The 11494-nt window shown below is 39.9% G+C and overlaps 1 protein-coding gene across 1 annotated transcript; it reads right to left on the bottom strand.

The window, feature by feature from the left end:
• Nucleotides 1-438: 438 nt before the first annotated feature.
• Nucleotides 439-9193, bottom strand: caprin1b (cell cycle associated protein 1b). Its single transcript, XM_034141225.1, has 18 exons — nucleotides 9060-9193; nucleotides 7886-8044; nucleotides 7609-7671; nucleotides 7434-7520; nucleotides 7094-7329; nucleotides 6916-6998; nucleotides 5030-5221; nucleotides 4864-4916; nucleotides 4694-4777; nucleotides 3964-4143; nucleotides 3774-3882; nucleotides 3599-3660; nucleotides 3413-3505; nucleotides 2803-2949; nucleotides 2289-2442; nucleotides 1756-1920; nucleotides 1092-1198; nucleotides 439-996 (listed from the first exon to the last, which is right to left on the bottom strand). Exons 2-18 carry the CDS (start codon nucleotides 8042-8044, stop codon nucleotides 910-912), a joined length of 2061 nt encoding a protein of 686 aa, XP_033997116.1. The 5' UTR covers nucleotides 9060-9193; the 3' UTR covers nucleotides 439-909.
• Nucleotides 9194-11494: the final 2301 nt, after the last annotated feature.

The raw sequence follows: 11494 nt of genomic DNA, 5'->3' as shown, positions 1-11494 counted from the left end.
CTAGTATCATTGGACTACAATTTACAGTCACATTTTAAAACATTGTATGTTATTGTTAATTGTTACTTAATAAATGTATCTTCTTTCACCTATTTTTAGCAACATAATAGCTAAATGTTTAAGTGCATTCACCTTTGAAAACTTAACCGCAGAGCTTAGTTTGGTTTGTTTCTCTAGGTCTACAGGATTAGGGAAAACATTACTGGTTCAATTTTCATGATACTTGGTGCAAGTGTGTATCATGGGCCAAGGAAGAACACCTTACATTTTGGAAGATTGGGCTTACTGGAGGTCTGAGCTCTATGGCCTTCCTAGTGGTCCTTTATGTTTAGCTGCATGTCTACATGTGTGCATTAACAACAATCTCCTTCTATGTGTAGTGTCCACACATCTGGAAAATTAAACTGATTCAGATTGAGTAACTGTACAGTGGAAAACTAAGGCTGAAGCATGGGTATGCAACACAACTTTATTGAAACTCTTGAAGCAACATCAATTTACAAACAAGGAAACGGGAGCTCATTGAACATAAAAACGTTTTTTTAGAAACCAAAATGACAGTAAAGAACCAAGAAGGGGAACAAACTCCCAAGGGTTGGACCAGCAGTGGCAGGTGCATTTTTTTATACAAAAAATAACTTATGAAATCTTTCAAGTTTACAGGAATATTGTAGCACATGGCATGTGTAAATCGATGATTGGATTTACAGCTCAGCTTGTGTTTCAGACTTTAAACAATTTAATATTTCTAAATACCAAAGCAGAGTTTACTTTGAGACAGGAAAAATACCACTGATAAAGAACAAAAAAAAATAAAGAACATGAGTGAGCTGGGGCGAATGCGTTTTGGAATTGGAATTTTCAGTGTGGTGCAAAGTTAGTCAGTCACAGTCATTATGAAAGGCCTTTTCAGGATCGTATTGCCTGAGTGCTGCCTCTCGACACTCCTCTGGGTCCCTGACCCGCGCCGCGCTTGTAGTTCGGTTGGTAACCCTCCTGGAGCAACAGAGGGAAAAAAAAACACATGTTAGAAACTACTCTCACAGAAAGCAAAGCCAACAGAGTGTGAGGACTGAAAGCTTCTTTCATACCCTCTGATAATTCCCGTTTGAGTAATCCCGAGGTGTGTTGAACTGAGTCTGTCCATAACCAGAGTTTTGAGTATTGGCGAAAGGAGGACGATATCCATCATAGCCACCTGAAAGAAGGAAGACTTGAAACTTCAAAAGCTTCTCCTGAAATGTATACCAAGTAAGCTCTGAACATTTTGACCCTTCAGACATGCATGCAATTCTAAATGTCTACAAGCATCTGGGTTACTTTGACTTTTTTATGTTAAAAAGACAGTTAAACTAATCTGAATTTAATCAAAATGCCTAAACTGAAAAGCAACACCAGTATGAAGTTACATAATTCAAGAAAGAAAGTGTTTAATAATTGTAAATTCTTGTCATTTTAAATTACAAAAAGGCAAAATATGTCTAATGAATAATAAAATCGATAGGGACATTTGATCTCACTGTGAGAAGGAGTACCATGCCAACAAAGATCATTAACTGAGGCTTCAAAATTAATTAAAAAAAATCTAAGTCAGCAATGCCATTTTTTCTGTAAAGGTTCTGTTAAGTCTGACTTAAGCCATAATGTAATTGACACCTATGTTTGAATGACAACAAGCCCTATCTTTAACAGATGAGGCGATGTCACTTAAGTGAAAATAAAGGATATGTTTGTGGCTGTAGGATGTGTTCCTACCTCTGAATCCGTTCGAGGAGCCTCTGTATCCGTTGATCATCCCCCTGGCGTTGCGAGGTCCGCCGCGGGACATGCCTCTGCTGTTGTAGAAGGACTGGCCCTGCCTGGTGAAGCCCGGGCCCTGCTGCTGGCCTGCTGACTGGTCCTGGGAATGGAAGGCACCAACTACCAGAAAACACAGTGGGTGCCCCAAAACGGATGCAAGTCAATCTCCAGTATAATTTGAACACAGTATTTATTAATAAAAATAGAGTTAATTGTACCGACTACCCAGGGAAAGGTCAGAGAATTTAAATTAATGTCTCTATTTATGTATAATTTGCCAAGACTTGGAAGGAAAGGGGTAATGTATGTATGTGTATGTGAGCAATAACGTCCAGATTTGAGTGGACTGTAAACTGAGGCGGGGGTGACTTTTATGTACATCTCCATGTATGTTATATATTTGTGGAATAAATAAAAAGTTCTAAAAAAAGACAAGACAAATCTTGCACAATCAATCCTGTAAGTACAAAATGAAAACATGTGCCCACCAGTCTGCAGCTGCTCTGCCTGCATCTCTGTCGGCTCCGAAGGATGCTGCGGCGGGCTGCTGAAGGCTGGGTTGTAGCTGTTCTGGTATTGGCTGGCCTGGTTCAAAGCCTCTGTCTCATTAGCTGGCGGGACTGGGGCATTGAGGTTGAACACCTGAGGGGAGAACAAGGGCCACATTGTAGTGAAGCCAAAACCAGAGGAAAGGTCACAGGCTCATTAGGAGTAAAGTCCATTACTCATTACTTCCTGGATTCAGCTGCTTCACTTAAAACCCATACAACTGCAATATGATGAGAGAGCACACTTAAGGACTGCACTAACAATCCCTAATGACAGTCATTAGTGATATATTTGGCAGTGATGCACGAAGTCCTGGAAATGCATTTCTATCTGCTTGACAGGACACATATTCTATTTGAGTACACTAAAAACACAAAATGCTTTAAATAGCTGTATTTCTGGATACCATGAACAACTATTGAGTAAGTTTGATAGATTACACAAGGGCCTTACTGTCTGCATTGACTGGAATGGTGCTGCGTTCACGTTGATGCCACTGCTGTGCGGAGCTTTGGAGACAGGCTGGAACACTTGTGTTTGAGAGGCAGACGGGAGAGCTGTGGAGGGCGGAGGCTGCTCCGACGACAACGACATGGAGGTCTGACAAAGAGGGTCACAACATTGTTCAATGTCGTATATCATTTAAGTGCAGGTATTACAATGCAAATTCCAAGTTACATGCTCTTGGTAGGATCAAAAGAGAAAATGAAGATGTGATATTTGACAACTAAAGTCATGTCCTTCATTTCCCCCCTGGCTCTTATTTAAATAATACAGCTACCTACCATCACAGCCTTGCAAACAGGACATTTTACAGGCTTTTAGTTCATTAAGACTATTATTTTTTAGTCAACTGAATTCAGGACTGGTGCTGGTTCTCGGTTTGTATACTTATACAGTATTTAAAGGACTATAAAAAACGTTTTAAACTTAAAATGTTGCAATTGTTGTTAAACAAAATAGTCTCAAGTAAGAAACGTTTCCTGATTGACAATCGGCTCAAATCTGATGATATACCCATCATTTTAAGAAGGGCTCTCACTCTTCACAAAGCATGGTTTACCTGGATGGGGTCGATGGTATCTGTTGGGGGTCGAGGATCTGGCGTGTGTGAACTCTGATACATGGGGGGCGGAGTTGGGGAAACAATAGGAACCTGGACACAGATATTAAACATTAAAACATATTCTCTTTCAAAGCATATTTAGCATGGCTACACAATCAGGGTTTTCCAGGGTTGACTACTTACTTGTGTGGGCTCAGGCTGGACAGGAACAGAGTTGGGTTGCGATAGCCGGGACTCTGGGTGAACTAAGAAGATTTGAGCATTGCACCTTTAGTAAACCAGAAAAGTAATTTCAAGCTTTCAAATGTCATGTTTTTATACAAGATCACCAGAACTGGATTTCTCTTTATAACCATACCTGGAGGACACACCATCTGTGGTAAGTCCATGTTCTGAGCGGGTTTCATGGGCTGTGCTGAGACAATGGCGGGGTCAATGGGCTGTCCGTCAAACTCCAGCATGGAGTCCTGAGAGCAGAGGAGTGATGAGCACCGTGCTTAATGTCTAATGTCTACAGTCAACTGTGTTTACTAGAGCGAAGTTCCCACCTGCATGAAGTTGTACGTTCCCTGCATCTGTGCCATTAGATCCTTTACCACCTGCTTCCTGACCAAGGGGTCGTTCGGCGGCACAGGAGACGCTAAATTCAAGGGGTGGGTCTCCATAGCAACAGGTGAAACGGCAGGCTGCATAGGCGGCGGCTGTTGCTGCTGCAGTGCAGCGACTGCCTGAGGGTTTGGGAGACAGAACAGATGAATTAGAAAAACAGGAAAAACAGACAACTTGTATAGTGCTTAATAGATATTACCTGTGGGTTTAAAGTCAGATCATTAAATAAGATTCAACTTGACTAATATCATAGTTTGTTCATTTAAACTTCAAAGCTGATAATGACATGTAATTGTTATTGCTGCAGATTTATAACCACGATTAATGATTGGTCAATATTGACAGTAATGTAAATGTTGACATTAAAATATATACATGAATAGTCATTGAAGTTGGAAAACCTCGCATTTATTGAACTTTAAATAAAAATAATGTGTCTTCTAAGAAAGGGATTTCCTTAAACTTTAACTATAATCAACTAAACAAAAGTAGGTGAAAATAAATAGTTAAAACAAACCACAAAGTAACACAAAATAATAATATATATTTATATATTAAAGAATGCAATCATAGCTAAAATCAGAAGGAAAAAAAAAGAATTAAAAAAATCAGCAACACAAGATGAATAAATAAATGTAAATCCCAGAAAGAACCATCCCTGCAGCATACCTCTGTTTCCGTGGTCCACTCGTCCCCCTGCTCCTTCTCACTGCTGCTGTATGTGCCATCGGGAATGAACTGTCTGTTTATGAACTACAGGGGGAAGAAGAAACTATCAGCACAACGCTAGGAAAGAGTAGTAGCCCCAAGACCTGACTGGAAAGGGGAAAATGTATCACCTCTGTCGTCTCTACAGCAATGGGCTCTGTGAACTCCTCAATTATTTCTGTTTCTGTAAAGAGAAAAACTATTTAGAGAATGCAGTGCTGATTTGATTATTGCTTTATTACATTAGCATTTCAAAATAGAGTTTAATGCAGCATGACTTCAGAGACTGGTTAGTACCTGGATCAGCAGTCTGCTCTTCTGCTTCTGACGATTCAGCTACGGCTGCTGCTGCCACCGCTGAAGCTGCTGCTGAGGCTGCCACTTCCTCCTCCTCCTCCTCCTCTTCACACATGCCGTTTTGGTGAGATGGAACCCGGTCAAAGTACCCACTGAGCAGAACCTGGTCCAAAGTCTCTCTCAGAGCCTTGTCTATTAGAGGAATTACATCGTAAGCACATTATTGGAAAGAAATCCACACAACAATACAACATCAATTAAAGTCAGGTCGACATGGTATTGGGGGGAAGCGAGGTGAAAGAGGCTACTGTGTGTGTAGTTCAGCTAGCTAGACTACACACACAGCACACTGTAACAATAAGTACAGTGCTTTTAATTGGTCTGAGATTTTATCATTTATCACACAACAAAATTAAATACCCAGTTTAACGCCCCACAATCTTCATATTAATCAAAAAATCTAATATGTATACAATCAAAGTTGAAGTACAGAAAATATCTTTACTTTTTTTAAACACACAAAAACTAAGACAAGCTTTATCAGGACAGTGTGGGTATGGTTTGATCAGATTTAATTGCGAGTGATCCAACAACAAAAGCAAGTAACCCTGTGACTGCTGACATATTTTGCTTAATCATGATGGATGCACGAATGTTAAGGGAAATCACTTTTCCCCCAAAACAACAATATTGAATGTGAAAGCACCAAAACATTTAAATACATGCAAGACAGATTGAAACATATTTTTCAGGGCCATATCTCCATACTGGAAGAGTCAAAAGATGAACCAAAAACTAATTTATGATATAAGAAAATCCAGGGCCTAAATGTCCTTAATTGCTGACAAAATCGATAAGAAATATGCTACTTTAACAATCAATACCAAGTCATTTGACAACCATTACTTCATTCACTAGAAAGCCCATCAAGCCTTTAAGCTAGCTCAGGCATTTCCACGTTTAGCTGTTCAGGAAGAGCAGGTCAGTGTTACATGCTTCAGGCCAAGCTGTCTGTTGCTGCCTTAAAAAGAATCCCCCTGAGTCACAGAGTAAGACCTCCTCACTGAGGGGAAAGCCTTGGCTGGTGTCACTACAGTGAACTGGGTCACAAGTATCCTAATGTGGCTCCGGAGATCTGACCAGTGGAACCACAGGCCACTGGCACCCTGCCCCCCCCCCGCTGCTGAGTCAGGAGCAGCCCTCAGGCTCGGCCCACAGCAGAATGCAGCAGCCCTGAGGCCAGAGCGCTGAGAATGCAGAACATCAATTTCCCAAAGGCCTGATTATTCACATCAGAACACTGCACACATGCTGCATTCACAAAATACAATATATACTGGGCTACATTAACATTAACATAGAGCCTACAGTACTTTATAACAAGAAGGTCTTGTTCAGAGCGTTTGACAATTTTAGCTTACTTATCTTGGGATTACTTGAAAGTTTCCAAGAAATTACTTACGGACTGTTTCATCACAAGGAAAGTCTTGCTAATGACTGCTGTGTCACCAACCATCTGACTAAATGTTCTGCCAACAATTTTCATCACCAGCTGGGAATCTTAATAAAGCAAGTATTACTTAAATAATGCATCCCTTTTTATGCTAACTTAATATTGTACCTTTCAGTAGGGCCGCTACTTGTTATTACTTTGAATGAATGTCTTCAGATTGCTTGTTTTTGCCGCGGATGTTCTATCACCATCATCGTAAAATATAGTTAATGATTAACTGATTATCAATGAAGTTCCTTTTCTGTTTGAAGATACGGAACATTTGAGCTGGTAAATTGGGTGCTCGAAATAGTTAGCATGAGCAATCATTAACCAAAATATCAAGGTCTTCTGCTCGCTAACAATCATAGGCTCCAAGTTAAATTTAACTTACATGTTGTTCCAACCACAACCTTGTCTCTCCCGTCCAGCAGATCCCAGAGGTGCACCGATGCTTCTTCGTACTGGTCAACCAACCTGCAAGTGATAAGATACAGATTCTCTTGTTTACAACAACCAAAAAAAGCTTTTTTCATATTAACTCTATCTAGATATCAATGCCTCAGATCTACCTGATGCTTTGGTCACGGTCTGGCCCCACCAGTTTATAGAACTCATCAAAAGATGCAAGGTCTGCATCCGTCAGCAGTGATCCGCTGACGCCCTGCTTCAGGTCCTGCCGCACCGCGTCCTCTCCCAGCCGGTCCAGCAGGAACTGCAGCTCCAGAATCGTCTTCAGCCGCTTCTGCTCGGCCTCCTCCCGCTGAAGCTGTTCCCTCCGCGCAGTCTTTTTCACCGCCTTCTGGATCTAATGATAATATACATGAGCCACAAAAAGTCAAGTTACTATAAGTCAGGTCCAACATCACTCTTGAGGTGAAATTTAACAAAAAATAAAAATGTCATACTTACATCTTGTCCCAGTGTCATGAACGTCTTCTGCAAATCTCGGCCGAATTCTAAGTTATGCATGATTTCCTGGAATTTGGAGAGGGCCTCCTAATAAAACGCAAAGGAAAAAGTGCTTGTAAGAATGACAGGATTATTAGTGCTAATGTACAGAATGATAAGGCTTCAGTGCACCCACCAGCTGGTCCTGATTCAGATTTTCCCCTTTATCCTTCCTGACTTGATAGTCGTCCAGTTTACTCTGTAACAGAAGATCCAAAATGCAGCAAATTCTTAATATGTTAGTACATATTAAAAGTAAAGATAATCTTCTCGTCAGTGATTTAGTTTTTCAAGGGCACTTCAGATATCAGTTACAGATTGCTTCTGAGTGACACACATGTCATGCCACAACATTAAACACAACAGCATGTCCACATGTTGTTATGAGGAAGCATCTGGAACAAAAGCTTCACCTTTTTCTTCTCCATGTTGCGGACCTTCTTGTCGAGTACACAAAGCACTTGCTTCATGACTTCAGGCTGTCCAGCAAAATTACCCATTGACCCTGGAGCGGATCCCACATCTGGGCTGGCAGACTGCACGGTCCCGTTTGCATTCATCGCTGAGGGCATCTATAGATGAAAATGTGAAAAATTAACTTATGGCGATAGCATAGATATGATATGCCTACATCTATTTAGAAATAACTTAAATTCATGGACAAAGGATTCATTTGACATAAGTGTAATCAGCATTATATGTAAAATGTCAACACTGTAGATACAATTGTTAAAAATCACAAACTCATAAACAGTCCAAAATCTAAAGGGAACAGTTTGAAATGAAAACAAAAATAAAGAAAAGCCCAATTGATTGTGATTGTTTATCAAAAGTGTCCTGATTAATCAATGAGTTAACTAACTGCAAGTGTTACATGAAGTAATGTTAGATTGCATGATACAGTGGGCCTAGATAAAGTGAATGACAAAGAGAACCCACGACTCAAATATCACAGAGATTTCCTGTGTATTAAGAATAGCAAACATTTTAACGAATGGAATAACGAAAGTGATACAAGTGATTGAGGTGGGATTTAATAGCACGAACAAAACAGTAACGTTACAGTAAAGTATGACTGGTAGAACATTACATTAATTATTTTTACAGAACAATTAAGGTCGATGTTGCCAGTGTTTCAGATTTGGAGGCACAATCACATATGTATTTCTGACGCTGGTTATACATATGAAATTAAGCTTCCGAATAAAAAACTATACAAGTTCCAGTATATCCCTCACCCTCAGAAACCCATTCATCACAGCAACTGGCTAACTTTAGTCCTACTCTTTGAACCCCACATTTCTCCTTAGTTAACCTAATTATTTCCCCAATAGCTGCAGCTACACAGCTGTATCTTCGGCTCCCAGCTCCTTGGACCAGTCATCCCCGACATACGGTCAGGTCGCCGGTGTTATCTGAGGTCTGGTAAAATGGCCCTCCACACCACCGTTAGCACAGACCGTTGACTTAACGTTAGCATCTTCACGCATTGCTAGCTCGGTTTTCTTGTAGCTACGGCGACGCGTGCTAACCAGCAGCCGGCTGGGAGCCGCGTTCCCCAGGCAACAGGACTGAAGATATACCCACCTTTATGGTATGTATCCACAGGGGAGCTTGCTAGTGAAATGTAGGAAACGGCCAAGTTGTTATTATTGTTGTTGTGTTGCTTTATTTTCTCTTTTACTCTGGTGTGGGATCCGCCCCGCCGGCCTCACCGACAACTGAGACCGTGCGAAAGACGGAGAAACTCTATATAAAGGCGAAGCTCCGTTTTTAGGCGTCGAAGACATGCCTGCATATATAAACCATAAATACTAAATCCCGAAAGAAGGTAGGATTAATAATAACCTCACTTTCAAATATAACATACAAATATCAATTTGAATATTTAATAAATAATCAAACTTGCCACATTTAAACATAAGGATGTGATATTTGTAGTCAGGCAAAATAGTCAACAGCCTCTTGGCAGGAAACCTGCACAATCATTAGCTTTGATTAGGCGTCTCTATACTATACCATAAACTGTACATTATAAAAAATGTACATTGTAAAGGCCCTATCCATGTGCCATATACAGTGTTTCTTTCTGCAGCTATACATGGCAATACAAGACTTTGCTATCTTTTGCACGTCATTTTGAAGTTCAAATTCAGTGGCTGGTTTTTTTTCTGAAGATGCTTGTCATTTACACTTATTGGTTAAGGTTTAATAACTTATTTGAGAAATATTAGATTGCTGGTTATAAAACAATCAGATCCAAAGTACACATCCAGAATGATACTATAATCCAACTATATATATTGTAAAATGATATTCCATGAATAATAAAGATACATTAAATGCATTTCTAAGCTGGTCAAAGGGTTGTTTTGGATAGATAGGCAGGGGTCCTAGGACCACACAAATGAACGGAAAGTGAGAGTCAGAAAGATGTAGGGCCGTTTGAGTTCTGCCCCTACTGGAGAAATGCATTCATGTAGTAAAAGGAAAAATGAAGGCAACATTTACCACAAAAAGACTCCGCTTGCAAAATTGCCAGTGTGAAATCCCACACCATGCGGGGAAAATAAGAGCCCAACTTGTAACACTTTATGTATATAATACATATACATTACACCTTACACTGACAGAACCTGCAATAATTGCAGTAAAAATTGAATTGTATATTGAAGAGCTGCAGTTGATAGGGCTGTCCTAGTTTGACTTAAGCATGTTAAGAGGTGTCAAATTAACAAGTAGACCACATATCAGTAGAGATTACATTTTGCATTGCATTGCATTTTCAAGAACTAAGATTAGCTCCAAATATATGTTATGGAAGTCTTGATGTGCAGTATTCCCTAATCCATTGTTCAAGTTTAGAACATAACAAACACATTTCAATCTGCATGTTTTACAAGCACAAATCCATCGGCATCTCTGTTGTCTTGACTTCAAGTGAATAAACTCGGATGTAAACTTTAATAAAAGAAAAACCATTCAATTCTGATGTGAAATGATATTGTATAAGGGTTTTTGTCAGCACTTGAATAAATGGAAGAACCAAACTGATTCTGGTAGGTTGCCCCCTTACACCATTAGGTGGCAGTGAAGCTCAGCAATATGACAAACACTGAAAGAGTGAAACTGTACTCACATATTAGGTTTAGTTTATGCACACCCCCTAGCCCTGATATGTGTGGAAATTCTGCAAATGTTTTATAAACTCATTTACAAATGTACCATTATAAGGTACAATTAATTGCTTACTACACACACACAGCACACACACATACATGTATGTTAAAACCAAGTGAAAGCATATTTGATTATCTTACTTTTCTAATATATGTGGTGCTGCTTATATGCTTTTCAGTTTTTTTTCTTCATTTCTGAGCACAGACTTTCCATCAGTATTTAAAAAGGGAGCAAGAAGAATGTGAGACCAGCTTTCTTTTGTTTTACCGAATACAGGAAGCAGTTAACATGGCTGCACAGTGTTTTGATTGCACTGTTCCACTGAAAGTGTTTTCTTTTAGGGATAATACTGATTATGGGAGGATCCCAAGGGTAAGTGAAGCTCCCTTTCAATGAGTGACTAATTTCCGCAGCCTGCTGTATTTCAATCAAACAACAACACTGAACACAGTCCACCAGCCATTTTATAAAGAATTCCAGGGTGTTTCCTCGTCTGACCTCTGAGCTTTACATCTTGGCATTTTAGAATGTACAATGAATCCCACAGTTTGAGACTCTTATTGAAACCCATGTGGTAACATTTCCACCTTTGAAGATCCGTGGGAGAAGAGCTTTAAACCAGTTGCCAGTTATCACTTCACTTCAGATTAAGCAGGAAGTGGTCAGCTTTGCTATTGCTGTTACAGCCTTTAAGCTATCAAATTGTCAACAATACGTCCAGAGTCCCCTTAAACCAGGAAATGGCCTGCAAATTTGGGCCAAATAGTCCATGATGTATGGATTACCATCTTTGTTCCACTAATATTTAGGAGATATTTTAAGATCTCTAATGAGTCAGCAAG

Source organism: Trematomus bernacchii, unplaced genomic scaffold, assembly GCF_902827165.1.
Source record: "Trematomus bernacchii unplaced genomic scaffold, fTreBer1.1, whole genome shotgun sequence".
In the NCBI taxonomy this organism is placed as follows: domain Eukaryota; kingdom Metazoa; phylum Chordata; class Actinopteri; order Perciformes; family Nototheniidae; genus Trematomus; species Trematomus bernacchii.
This window is presented reverse-complemented; position numbering and strand designations above follow the sequence as displayed.